Genomic DNA, 14,018 nt, shown 5'->3' on the forward strand with positions numbered 1-14,018 from the left:
ATTATGTGGCCAGTCTGTGGTACAATGTTGTGGTGCTGGATGAGCCTCAGGTCTGGGGAATGGGCAGGACAGTCCACAGCATCAATGGGAGTTATGGATCATTGGTTCTTATGTCAACGCCAACAAAAAAGGTTCCAAAAAAGTTGCATTGAGATTTTTGTGAGTTTTCACTGCAATACATTTACACAGGACAATTTCTGTCACTAATTTGGCATAAACATAGAAGTACCGGGAGCGCAGCGTCCTGCAGAGCCACAATCACAACCTGGGGCTTTTGCTATAAGCCAACAAGTAGAAGATAAGAACATTTATTAAAAGGGCCAAAAACACTTAAATCTGATGGGCAGCCGCAGGAATCTGAAAATAAGGCCTAGAACTGTCCCAAAGAGCCTGATGACCCGCAACGTCTTCATCGTGCAGGAAGTGCTGACACTGCAGCCACACCAGGCCTAGCACGCTCCTGCATCAGGACGTCTGGTCACGCTGGAGGATGTTGCCGGGAGCGTCTGCCTCATGTGCTCAGTGTGAACGTCTCATCCGTGAAGAGCTCAGAGCGCCAATCTCCAGCAAATCGCCCGGCAGTGTTTGACTTGTGGACTTTGGGCCCTCGTGGAGTTGGTTTCTGATACTTTGAGCAGACACATGGATATTAGTCCTGGCCTGTTTCCTAGCATCTCCTTCATGCTGCGGACAGACACCACTAACCTAACCAAAGCCAACGCCCTGCGGGTGCTGCACTACCCGAGTAGGTTCTGCTACCCGCATGCTACATACATGGGTGAAAGCAATAAACAAACACAAAAAGGAATCAAAACAGCCAAAAAGGATGAGGACAGAGAAATTGTCTGTGGTCACCACCTACAGAACCACTAATTTATGGGGGTTGTCGTCATTTCTACCCGTTCCCTTTGCACAACAGCAGGAGACATGGAGTCACAATCAGTGAGGATGCACAGGATGAGATCCCGCTGGTGCCAGTGATCTGGAGTGACATTGTGATGTGTTACAGATCCTTCAGGTTTTCCAGTAGAATATAAATTTTAGAAGGTTTTATGGTTTATTTCAGGTGTATAAACAACGCAGATTCCGTTCTATTCTGCAAAACCTACAGGACACATTGGGAACAGAGACCCCGTATATGGAACATCACCTATAGTATAAGTGCAGTGGACCTCAGTGATGGCTTCCTGCGCAGGTAGTGCCGCTCAGGCCCGTGCCCAGAGAAGCCGCTGGTTGTTCTTCAAGGCAAATCACTTCCTGAAGGGATCGCAGCTAAATATTATAGTACTAGTTGTAGAACTTGTGTAGCTGGAGAGGAGCCGGCAGCTCTTACGTGTCACACGGGTCGAGGCATGGGAGGAGCGGGCAGCTCTTACGCATCACACGGGTCGTGGAATCGGAGGAGTGGGCAGCTCTTACGCGTCACCCGGGTCGAGGAATGGGAGAAGTGGGCAGCTCTTACGCGTCACCCGGGTCGAGGCATCGGAGGAGAGGACAGCTCTTACATGTCACACGGGTCAAGGCATCGGAGGAGAGGACAGCTCTCACGCGTCACCCGGGTCGAGGCATCGGAGGAGAGGGCAGCTCTGAAGCGTCACCCGGGTCGAGGAATGGGAGGAGTGGGCAGCTCTTACGCGTCACCCGGGTGGAGGAATGGGAGGAGTGGGCAGCTCTTACGCGTCACCTGGGTCGAGGCATCGGAGGAGAGGACAGCTCTTACGCGTCACACGGGTCGAGGAATGGGAGGAGTGGGCAGCTCTTACGCGTCACCCGGGTCGAGGCAACGGAGGAGAGGACAGCTCTTACGCGTCACACGGGTCGAGGAATGGGAGGAGTGGGCAGCTCTTACGCGTCACCCGGGTCGAGGAATGGGAGGAGAGGACAGCTCTTACGCGTCACACGGGTCGAGGAATGGGAGGAGTGGGCAGCTCTTACGCGTCACCCGGGTCGAGGCATCGGAGGAGAGGACAGCTCTTACGCGTCACCTGGGTCGAGGCATGGGAGGAGAGGGCAGCTCTTACGAGTCACATGGGTCAAGGAATGGGAGGAGAGGGCAGCTCTTCCGCTGCCTCGACCCGGGTGACGCGTAGGAGAGGACAGCTATTACGTGTCACGCGGGTCGAGGAATGGGAGGAGTGGGCAGCTCTTACGCGTCACCTGGGTCGAGGCATCGGGGGAGAGGACAGCTCTTACGCGTCACAAGGGGGGAGGAATGGGAGGAGTGGGCAGCTCTTACGCGTCACCCGGGTCGAGGCATCGGAGGAGAGGACAGCTCTCACGCGTCACCTGGGTCGAGGCATCGGAGGAGAGGGCAGCTCTTACGCGTCACCCGGGTCGAGGAATGGGCAGCTCTTACGCGTCACCTGGGTCGAGGCATCGGAGGAGAGGACAGCTCTTACGCGTCACACGGGTCGAGGAATGGGAGGAGTGGGCAGCTCTTACGCGTCACCCGGGTCGAGGCAGCGGAGGAGAGGACAGCTCTTACGCGTCACCTGGGTCGAGGCATGGGAGGAGAGGGCAGCTCTTACGAGTCACATGGGTCAAGGAATGGGAGGAGAGGGCAGCTCTTACGTGTCACACGGGTCGTCAGTGAGAACATCTGCACAGATTTGGAGCAAGTCTCCAGGGGAACAGACATGACACCACACGGCGCTCGCTTACTCAGTGAAGTGCGTTTATTAGCGATTTGCTTTTGTTCAATGAAAATAAATACAGTAACAAAAAAATGGGGACATCAGAGCAACGTGAGCGGAGGAGGAGCGTGAGGATCTGCGCCTCCTGCCCCCGAATCACTACAAATACTCGCCAACCGTGTCACACCCAGACCCGCGATTCTGGAGTCCCTGACAACGTGCAATCTTCTGCTCCAGGGGGTTAGTGATGGTGCGGCCTCCCCCTGCCGCGACCTCCTCCAGATGAGTCTACGGTAGAGCGCGGGTTCTTGATGGTCTCGTCCACAGACAGGATGAGGCACGCGGCCTCCGAGGCTGCGGTCAGGGCGTTGATCCTCACGATGGCCGGCTCCCAGACGCAGGCCTCAAAGTTATCAGCGATGTCTTCACTGTTCACATCCACTCCGTACCACACGCCGCCCTGTGAGGAGCCCAGCAGAAGAAGGGTTAAAGAGACGCGCGGCACGACAAGCGACATTTCACAGAGAGCCCTGACATTACTCTGCCATTTATCAGTGATCAGCGGGCGCCCGACACAAAGGGCAGGAGACGCGAGATGTCTGATACGTGAGGAGTCCTTTACACCATCAGACAAGTCCAATCTATAAATAATCCCGTAATATGGGAAAGGGGGGAGAGACAATCCCCCAACAACAAGACTAAGTTACCCCACCTACGAAGAATGGAGAGGTCTGTAATGGTTATCATAGATCAGAGACAGAATCTAAGAAAAAATTTACATAAAATGCGATTTCTCTGGATAAGTAATTTTGTGTAATGAAATCTATTTTATCTACCAGCCTGCAGGAACTCTGACCCCCTGACCTTTCAGGTTTTAAGACGCTCCTCCTCCTCGTCCCCTCCATCCCTGTGATAACTGCACCCGTTTGACCCCTGTCCACACAATCACATTCCCTCCTCTCCACCAGGACCAGAGAGCAGGACACCCGGGGCACAAGGCCGGGGCAGGCTGCAGGACACCCGGGGCACAAGGCCGGGGCAGGCTGCAGGACAATACAACACCACAAGAGGACTGACAATCTTCCCCGGTCTGGGGCTCCATACAAGATCTCGAGGGTCAGGAATCAGCCCAGAACGACGCGGGAGGACCGGGTCACCGACCTACATGTCATGGATTATCCTGCAGGACACACAAGGCCCCCCCGCTCACACCGGCTCATGTCCAGACCCAGTGACCTTCAGGAGGCATCAGAAGGTCACGTGGACAGAAGAAACCAAAGAAAAACTTTTTAGAATTAACTCCACCCACCGTCTTCACAGTTATAGTTCAGGGTCTATTCTGCAAAGGGAACAAAACAACCTCCTTCCCTCAGTAAGAGCAGGGTAGACGGGTCATGACCGGGCTCTTCCAGCAGGACAATGACACGGAACACACCGAGCGGCTCCGTACGCAGCACCCCAAGGGCCTGGAGTGGCCTCACCAGTATCCAAGCCCGAAACTCATCCACAACCCACAGAGGAGCCAAATCTCTGCCCAACAACAGCCCAAAACCTGAAAGATGTGGAGAAGATCAGTGTGGGGGAGGGGCAGGAGACAAGGTCTGCGCCCAATAGTAACTTGTGTTTTTCTTTCTATTCCATTATCTTTTTGGACCAGATATTAATTCAAGCAACAAAATGTAAATTCATTATTTATACACAATTATTTTTTAGATTCTGTGACCTACAACATCATCTCCAATCTGTGCAAGGAGAGAAAACGTCACCAATCAGATAATGTCAGAGAATCCGATCCTGCTTGTATGTGACCCCCATGACGTGCACAGCGCCCCCTCCCCTGCAGTGACCCCCATGACGTGCACAGCGCCCCCTCCCCTGCAGTGACCCCCATGACGTGCACAGCGCCCCCTCCCCTGCAGTGACCCCCATGACGTGCACAGCGCCCCCTCCCCTGCAGTGACCCCCATGACGTGCACAGCGCCCCCTCCCCTGCAGTGACCCCCATGACGTGCACAGCGCCCCCTCCCCTGCAGTGACCCCCATGACGTGCACAGCGCCCCCTCCCCTGCAGTGACCCCCATGACGTGCACAGCGCCCCCTCCCCTGCAGTGACCCCCATGACGTGCACAGCGCCCCCTCCCCTGCAGTGACCCCCATGACGTGCACAGCGCCCCCTCCCCTGCAGTGACCCCCATGACGTGCACAGCGCCCCCTCCCCTGCAGTGACCCCCATGACGTGCACAGCGCCCCCTCCCCTGCAGTGACCCCCATGACGTGCACAGCGCCCCCTCCCCTGCAGTGACCCCCATGACGTGCACAGCGCCCCCTCCCCTGCAGTGACCCCCATGACGTGCACAGCGCCCCCTCCCCTGCAGTGACCCCCATGACGTGCACAGCGCCCCCTCCCCTGCAGTGACCCCCATGACGTGCACAGCCCCCCTCCCCTGCAGTGACCCCCATGACGTGCACAGCGCCCCCTCCCCTGCAGTGACCCCCATGACGTGCACAGCCCCCCCTCCCCTGCAGTGACCCCATGATGTGCACAGCCCCCTCCCCTGCAGTGACCCCCATGACGTGCACAGCCCCCCTCCCCTGCAGTGACCCCCATGACGTGCACAGCCCCCCTCCCCTGCAGTGACCCCCATGACGTGCACAGCGCCCCCTCCCCTGCAGTGACCCCCATGACGTGCACAGCGCCCCCTCCCCTGCAGTGACCCACATGACGTGCACAGCGCCCCCTCCCCTGCAGTGACCCCCATGACGTGCACAGCGCCCCCTCCCCTGCAGTGACCCCCATGATGTGCACAGCGCCCCCTCCCCTGCAGTGACTCCCATGACGTGCACAGCGCCCCCTCCCCTGCAGTGACCCTATGGTGAGCGCCCCCTCTCCACAGTGACCCCATGATGTGCACAGGTGAGCACCCCTGCAGTGACCCCCATGACGTGCACAGCGCCCCCTCCCCTGCAGTGACCCCCATGACGTGCACAGCGCCCCCTCCCCTGCAGTGACTCCCATGACGTGCACAGCGCCCCCTCCCCTGCAGTGACCCCCATGGTGAGCGCCCCCTCCCCTGCAGTGACCCCCATGACGTGCACAGCGCCCCCTCCCCTGCAGTGACCCCATGATGTGCACAGCGCCCCCTGCTGCTGTCCGCACTCACCTGGGCGTGCTTGGCTCTAAGCTTGTTCAGGATGTTGGTGGCATCGAATCCGGCGTTATCACACAGCTGCCGGGGGATGATCTCCAGGGCCTTGGCGTAAGCGCCGATCAGGAGCTGCTGTTTTCCGGGAATGGTCCTGGAGTAATCCCTCAGGTACTTGGAAAGTTCCATCTCAATGGCTCCGCCCCCCGCGACCACAGAGTCATTCTTAGGAGAGATCAGGACGGTTACAAGATCTGCAGCAAAGCATTGTGGGAAGAAGTCTGCCGGCCGCAGTGCGGACTCTCACCTTGATGGCTCTCCGTACGATCATGATGGCGTCGTGCAGAGATCGCTCCGTCTCCTCCATGAATTGCTCGGCTCCACCGCGCAGGATGATGGTGCAGGTCTTGGCCTTCGGGCATCCGGTGAAGAAGTTATACCTGCAGAGCGCCAAGAAGTCAGGGAGGAAAACACCCGGGACGGGACAGGGCGCTCAATGTAACCCTTCCACCCCTGGAGCCATTCATAAAACTAAGGCACTCACCTCTCTGCGCCCACCTGGGCCTCCTGGAAGAGCGCGCACTGGCCCAGCACGTCCTCCGTCAGCGCATTGACACTGGTCTGGATGGAGCCGCCGCAGGCCTGGAGAGAGACCCCCGCAGTGTTACATACAGGGAGTAGGGGAACAATGTATGCACAATGTAACCGCCTCCTACCATCATGGTCCTCTTGAGGTCCTCCTCGGGGACTCTGCCGGCACAGAACAAGTCGCGGTCAGCGAAGTACTGAGTGGCCACGTCCCCGATGGGCAGCTTGGAGAGGATGACCTTGGCCCCGGACTTGCAGATCTTGTCCAGTTTATCGTAGAGGATGTTCCACTCTGCGTCCACAATGGCCTGGTACTCCTGTGATGGGACAACATGTTGGCACCGCTGTTCTCCTCGCCCTCCCTGCCCACGCCCGGTCCTGACCTCTTACCTCCACATTGTTGACCCGGACCTCAGCGTTGTCCTTCTCGGCCTTGAGCTCCAGCTCCACATTCAGCAGAGCGATCCGGGGAGACTCGTATTTCTTGGGCTGCATCTCGAAGCCGGCATAGGAGAAGGTTTTCTTGAATGCAACTCCGGCCACGAGGTGGGAATCCTGCGAGCAGAGGACGTTAGTACCTGCAGGACCTATCGGACCTGCTGTATCAGACGGGTGCAGTGACACCTACCTCCAGAGCCCCTCCCTGGACCTTCTTGATTCCAATCATCTTGAGCTGCAGCAGTTCGTCCAGTAAACACACGGCGTCCACCACCATCTTAGAGAAGAAGCCCTTCTGCATGGCGATGAGCTTGGAGCTGAGGGCGGTGGCGGCACACTTCTCCAGGAGGCGCCGCTGCTCTCTGCAAGTGATGGAGAGGGATTAGGACAGGCCTGACACCGGCTCAGGGGTCAGAGGTCAGGGGATGGCACTTACTCCTTGTCTTCCTTCTTCACAGTCACCGCCAAGTCTTTAATTTTACCGACAGCCTGAGGGAACATGAGAAAACCTGAGTACAACACGAATAACCCTGGGCATGAGAGGAGTCACCCGGCCAGTACTCACCAGCTGAGTGGCCGTGCGGAAGGCCCTGATGATGACCTGGGCGTGCAGACCCTCCTCCACGTAGGGCTTCACCTGCTTCAATAACTCAGCGGCCAGCAGGGTCACAGAGGTGGTCCCGTCCCCGACCTGCAGGATACAGAAGGGTCCAGTGTAAGAGGTCACATGGAGGACCCAGAGGAGAGGAGCGGCTCCTCCCAGGACCTCACCTCCGCATCCTGGGACTTGGCGATGTCCACCAGGGTCTTGGCGGCCGGATGGACGACGTCCAGGAGCTTCAGGATTGTGGCCCCGTCATTGGAGATTGTGGCTTTACCTGTGATGAAGGGGGAGGCGAGGGTTAATCTCCTCGGTCTAATCATAGAGGATGGAGAGGGGGGGAGGGGGGCACTTACCTCTGTCATCCACAATGAGCTTGTCCATGCCCCGCGGGCCCAGGGTGGTGCGCACGGCCTCGGCGATCACCTGGCAGGCATTGATGTTACTGACCAGCTGCGGCACGCCCTGAGACGTGTCTGTGCCCTCCTTCAGGAGGATGACGGGGGTGGGCTGCGGGGAGACAACACACCGGGGTCAGGGGGCACCACAACACACCGGGGGGAGGGGGACAGTGACTGGTTATGTGACAACACACCGGGGGTCAGGGGGCACCACAACACACCGGGGGGAGGGGGACAGTGACTGGTCATGTGACAACACACCGGGGGTCAGGGGACACCACAACACACCGGGGGGAGGGGGACAGTGACTGGTCATGTGACAACACACCGGGGGTCAGGGGACACCACAACACACCGGGGGGAGGGGGACAGTGACTGGTCATGTGACAACACACCGGGGTCAGGGGGCAGCGACTGGTCATGTGACACTCAGGACAACACACCGGGGTCAGGGGACACCACAACACACCGGGGGGACAGTGACTGGTCATGTGACACTCAGGACAACACACCGGGGGGGGGGGATTGACAGTGACTAGTCATGTGACAACACACCGGGGGGCAGGGAGGACAGTGACTGGTCATGTGACACTCAGGACAACACACCGGGGGGGGGGGGGGGGATTGACAGTGACTAGTCATGTGACAACACACCGGGGGGCAGGGGGGACAGTGACTGGTCATGTGACACTCAGGACAACACACCGGGGTCATGTAAGGAAGGAGAGAGCACTGGGGCATCCGGATTAAGATCTCTGGACCAGCACATCAGGACTACAACCACCAACATCCGGAGAGATGACATGACACTGATTACTATGGGATATAGTAGGTCAGGGGTCACTGCTGGGAGACCCCCTATGTAGATATATAAGCCTCTGTACAGGTGACGGATACCCCCAGGCAGAGGGGCATTGTATGTACAGGGGAGACACATTACTCCTATACTCCGCTTTGTTACACTGTGTCAGTGGCCGTCAGGGCGGTTCCTGATACACTGCACCGGACCCTCAGCTGCGATGTAACGCTGGGCTGCGGCTCACACTGCAGCACAGGAATGACGACACCGGGAGCTTGCGCATGTCGCCCCATACACTGTACCGGACCCTCAGCTGTGATGTAACCCCCGCACACACAGGGCTGGGGCAGGGAGGAGGACACCGGGAGCCTGCACATGTCCCCCACACACTGCACCGGACCCTCAGGACACCGGGAGCCAGCACATGTCCCCCCATACACTGCACCAGACCCTCAGCGCAGAAGGCAGGGGCCTGGGCACCTCCTCCTCCCCCCGCAGGCCCCGGCGCTCCTCTCCCGGCCCCGGATGGCGGCGGATCCCGTCACTCACCATCATCTTGTGTAATGTCTCAGGACAGAGCCGGCTCACTGCTCCCACAATGCACCGCGCGCAGCCTTCCGGAACCTTCCAACCGCCGCCGGGCGGAGTCTCCAGCCCGTGACACGCCCCCGGGATTATGTACGACTGCTCATTGGCCGCTCACCTGTCCTCATAGATTCTATTGGTCCGATGTCACATCTGAGCCGGATGTATCAGTTACTATGGAAACCGAAAGCGCTTTTCCCGCCTCGTGATGACAAGAAGTAAACCCTCACTGGTCGTTCCTTACCGTTGCCTCAATTCCTATTGGCTCTTACCTAAAGGGGGCGGGTCTAAGGCCGGCAGTCCTCGACCATTACTCTATATGGACAGAACGACAATGCGCGTCTATTACACTCATTACTCCTAGAGGGATTGATTGACATCTAGAGGAACCAATAACAGTCACCATAGCCTCTACCAATAGAAAAGCAGTGTGGGCGGAGCTGTGTCCAGCTGAAAGCTGCTGCCGGAGAGGAGCCGCATATGTCCCCGGAGCGGAGGGAGAGAAGCGCGGGGGCAGAATGTACAGCAGCGGCCTCATCCTGCTCTGCCTCCCCCTGCTGGCCGGGGGTACGTACTGCAGCAGCCGGGGCGCCCCCTGCCGGGGTGTAGTAGATATAACAGGGGTACAGCTCTGGGGGTGCAGTGTGGAGGGGCTCCCCCTGCCGGGGTGTAGTAGATATAACAGGGGTACAGCTCTGGGGGGCAGTGTGGAGGGGCTCCCCCTGCTGGGGTGTAGTAGATATAACAGGGGTACAGCTCTGGGGGTGCAGTGTGGAGGGGCTCCCCCTGCCGGGGTGTAGTAGATATAACAGGGGTACAGCTCTGGGGGGCAGTGTGGAGGGGCTCCCCCTGCTGGGGTGTAGTAGATATAACAGGGGTACAGCTCTGGGGGTGCAGTGTGGAGGGGCTCCCCCTGCCGGGGTGTAGTAGATATAACAGGGGTACAGCTCTGGGGGTGCAGTGTGGGGGCTCCCCCTGCTGGGGTGTAGTAGATATAACAGGGGTACAGCTCTGGGGGTGCAGTGTGGAGGGGCTCCCCCTGCTGGGGTGTAGTAGATATAACAGGGGTACAGCTCTGGGGGTGCAGTGTGGAGGGGCTCCCCCTGCTGGGGTGTAGGAGATATAACAGGGGTACAGCTCTGGGGGTGCAGTGTGGAGGGGCTCCCCCTGCTGGGGTGTAGTAGATATAACAGGGGTACAGCTCTGGGGGTGCAGTGTGGAGGGGCTCCCCCTGCCGGGGTGTAGTAGATATAACAGGGGTACAGCTCTGGGGGTGCAGTGTGGAGGGGCTCCCCCTGCCGGGGTGTAGTAGATATAACAGGGGTACAGCTCTGGGGGTGCAGTGTGGAGGGGCTCCCCCTGCTGGGGTGTAGTAGATATAACAGGGGTACAGCTCTGGGGGTGCAGTGTGGAGGGGCTCCCCCTGCTGGGGTGTAGTAGATATAACAGGGGTACAGCTCTGGGGGTGCAGTGTGGAGGGGCTCCCCCTGCTGGGGTGTAGTAGATATAACAGGGGTACAGCTCTGGGGGTGCAGTGTGGAGGGGCTCCCCCTGCTGGGGTGTAGTAGATATAACAGGGGTACAGCTCTGGGGGTGCAGTGTGGAGGGGCTCCCCCTGCTGGGGTGTAGTAGATATAACAGGGGTACAGCTCTGGGGGTGCAGTGTGGAGGGGCTCCCCCTGCTGGGGTGTAGTAGATATAACAGGGGTACAGCTCTGGGGGTGCAGTGTGGAGGGGCTCCCAGGTATATGGGGGTGCACATGTATATTGGGGTCACTGATCGCCCTCTTCTCGCCCTCAGGTCTCCGGATCCAGGATTACTTGTACTTCCAGGTGCTGAGTCCGGGCGACATCCGCTACATCTTCACGGCGACCCCGGCCAAGGACTTTGGAGGGGCCTTTGTGAGTAGACGTCATGTGACACAAGTTACTGATTGTTACTTTGTATCTGATTGGTTCTTCCGGGTCTTTCTGCCAGAGCCAGAGATACGACCAGATCCACCTGGTACCGGCCGACCCGCCCGAGGCCTGCGGAGAGCTGAACAATGGCGCCTTCATCCAGGGACAGATCGCACTGGTGGAGCGCGGGTGAGACCCCAGGGACCGAGCAGTGAACCCCCTCCCCTAATCCGTGACGCCGCCTCCCCCCTCCCCTCCCTCGTCCGGGTGACGCCGCCTCCCCCCTCCCCTCCCTCGTCCGGGTGACGCCGCCTCCCCCCCCTCCCCTCCCTCGTCCGGGTGACGCCGCCTCCCCCCCCTCCCCTCCCTCGTCCGGGTGACGCCGCCTCCCCCCCCTCCCCTCCCTCGTCCGGGTGACGCCGCCTCCCCCCCCCTCCCCTCCCTCGTCCGGGTGACGCCGCCTCCCCCCCCCTCCCCTCCCTCGTCCGGGTGACGCCGCCTCCCCCCTCCCTCGTCCGGGTGACGCCGCCTCCCCCCCCTCCCCTCCCTCGTCCGGGTGACGCCGCCTTCCCCCCCCTCCCCTCCCTCGTCCGGGTGACGCCGCCTCCCCCCCCTCCCCTCCCTCGTCCGGGTGACGCCGCCTTCCCCCCCCTCCCCTCCCTCGTCCGGGTGACGCCGCCTTCCCCCCCCTCCCCTCCCTCGTCCGGGTGACGCCGCCTTCCCCCCCTCCCCTCCCTCGTCCGGGTGACGCCGCCTTCCCCCCCCTCCCCTCCCTCGTCCGGGTGACGCCGCCTCCCCCCCCCCTCCCCTCCCTCGTCCGGGTGACGCCGCCTCCCCCCCCCCTCCCCTCCCTCGTCCGGGTGACGCCGCCTCCCCCCCCCTCCCCTCCCTCGTCCGGGTGACGCCGCCTCCCCCCCCCTCCCCTCCCTCGTCCGGGTGACGCCGCCTCCCCCTCCCCTCCCTCGTCCGGGTGACGCCGCCTTCCCCCCCTCCCCTCCCTCGTCCGGGTGACGCCGCCTTCCCCCCCTCCCCTCCCCTCCCTCGTCCGGGTGACAGGAGAGTCTGCACGGTGACGGCGCCCCCTACATGTAGATGTTGGTACAATGTGTGAGCTGCAGGTTTGATACAATGTGATTAGACTGTAACAGATCCTCAGCGAGGGGTTACAGGACGGATGTGGTTTCCAGTCACTGACAGCATGCAGAGGTGCTATTACAGGGGTCTCTTGTGTGTTCCCAGGGGCTGCTCCTTCCTGTCTAAGACGCGGGTGATCCAGGAGCTCGGGGGCCGCGCAGTCATCATCGCTGACAACGCCTCCGACAACGACAGCGTCTACGTGGAGATGATCCAGGACAACTCGGGGCGCACGGCCGACATCCCCGCCCTCTTCCTGCTGGGGAAAGATGGGTGTGTACTGGGGGCGGGGCCTGGGACATGGGGGAGGAGCCAGCTGTACTCCAGTAACCTCCAGAGCTGCATCCCCCTGACTATCCCTCTCTCCCTGCAGGTACATGATCCAGCGCTCCCTGGAGCAGCACGGCCTCCCCTGGGCCGTCATCTCCATCCCGGTGAACGTCAGCAGCATCCCCACCTTCCAGCTGCGACAGCCGCCATGGACCTTCTGGTAGCCGCAGCGCCCCCTCATGGCCAGCAGGTGGCGACACTCACTGTATTTCTATACATGGAGGTTTTTCGCTTTTGTGAAGCAGATTTTTTTGTATTTCCCAATTCTTGTCTTTCCTCAGGACTGAGTGTTGTACATTATAAAGTCCCGATTATTACACAAGACGCCTCCTACTCATTTCCATAATAGTGAGTGCAGCTCTGGAGTATAATACAGGATGTAACTCAGGATCAGTACAGGATAAGTAATGTCATGTATGTACAGTGACTGCACCAGCAGCAGAATAGTGAGTGCAGCTCTGGGGTATAATACAGGATGTAACTCAGGATCAGTACAGGATAAGTAATGTCATGTATGTACACAGTGACTGCACCAGCAGCAGAATAGTGAGTGCAGCTCTGGGGTATAATACAGGATGTAACTCAGGATCAGTACAGGATAAGTAATGTCATGTATGTACACAGTGACTGCACCAGCAGCAGAATAGTGAGTGCAGCTCTGGGGTATAATACAGGATGTAACTCAGGATCAGTACAGGATAAGTAATGTCATGTATATACACAGTGACTGCACCAGCAGCAGAATAGTGAGTGCAGCTCTGGAGTATAATACAGGATGTAACTCAGGATCAGTACAGGATAAGTAATGTCATGTATGTACAGAGTGACTGCACCAGCAGCAGAATAGTGCGTGCAGCTCTGGAGTATAATACAGGATGTAACTCAGGATCAGTACAGGATAAGTAATGTCATGTATGTACAGAGTGACTGCACCAGCAGCAGAATAGTGAGTGCAGCTCTGGAGTATAATACAGGATGTAACTCAGGATCAGTACAGGATAAGTAATGTCATGTATGTACACAGTGACTGCACCAGCAGCAGAATAGTTCGTGCTGGATCATTCTGCTGTGAACTGCTGACGGGTGTGGTTGTCTGTGACTGAGCTCCTGCACCACCTGGTGGAAGACCAATCCACCCAGGCCTGCTCTCTCCTCCCCAGGGAGGGAGTAGGTTTCTGGGATGAGTGAGCCAGGAAAATCCCAGGCTTCTGCCTCCCGGACCAGGCCGGCGGGGGGCAGGAGAAGCCAGTTGCCGGCCAAAGCGGAGGGGGTAAGAAGATCTGCCCGGAGCCAAGGACGCAGCGATGTGACCTCGGCTGCCACCCCCAAGACCCAGGGAAGCCGCAAGGTCTCCAGATCACAGAAGATCAAGGCAAGTAACATCAGCCTGAGTGCTCCTCCTGGAAAGCTGAGTGACTGTGCGGGAAAGCTGGGTGGTTCAGCTGAAAAGCTGGGTGCTCACGGAGG

At 59.1% G+C, this 14,018-nt stretch overlaps 2 protein-coding genes across 2 annotated transcripts; one reads left to right on the forward strand and one right to left on the reverse strand.

Annotated features, from left to right (window-relative positions):
- Positions 1-2,653: 2,653 nt before the first annotated feature.
- On the reverse strand, positions 2,654-9,300 carry CCT7 (chaperonin containing TCP1 subunit 7). Its single transcript, XM_072126425.1, has 12 exons — positions 9,153-9,300; positions 7,760-7,913; positions 7,574-7,680; positions 7,368-7,493; positions 7,239-7,291; positions 6,993-7,164; positions 6,755-6,919; positions 6,493-6,681; positions 6,321-6,418; positions 6,084-6,216; positions 5,795-6,001; positions 2,654-3,093 (listed from the first exon to the last, which is right to left on the reverse strand). The coding sequence occupies exons 1-12, from the start codon at positions 9,156-9,158 to the stop codon at positions 2,875-2,877; spliced, it is 1,629 nt and encodes a 542-aa protein (XP_071982526.1). The 5' UTR covers positions 9,159-9,300; the 3' UTR covers positions 2,654-2,874.
- A 98-nt stretch (positions 9,301-9,398) lies between these two features.
- On the forward strand, positions 9,399-12,873 carry PRADC1 (protease associated domain containing 1). Its single transcript, XM_072126426.1, has 5 exons — positions 9,399-9,755; positions 10,990-11,090; positions 11,167-11,276; positions 12,327-12,494; positions 12,595-12,873. Exons 1-5 carry the CDS (start codon positions 9,707-9,709, stop codon positions 12,713-12,715), a joined length of 549 nt encoding a protein of 182 aa, XP_071982527.1. The 5' UTR covers positions 9,399-9,706; the 3' UTR covers positions 12,716-12,873.
- The last annotated feature ends 1,145 nt before the right edge of the window (positions 12,874-14,018 follow it).

The sequence above is a fragment of the Engystomops pustulosus genome, chromosome 1, assembly GCF_040894005.1.
Source record: "Engystomops pustulosus chromosome 1, aEngPut4.maternal, whole genome shotgun sequence".
Taxonomy (NCBI): domain Eukaryota; kingdom Metazoa; phylum Chordata; class Amphibia; order Anura; family Leptodactylidae; genus Engystomops; species Engystomops pustulosus.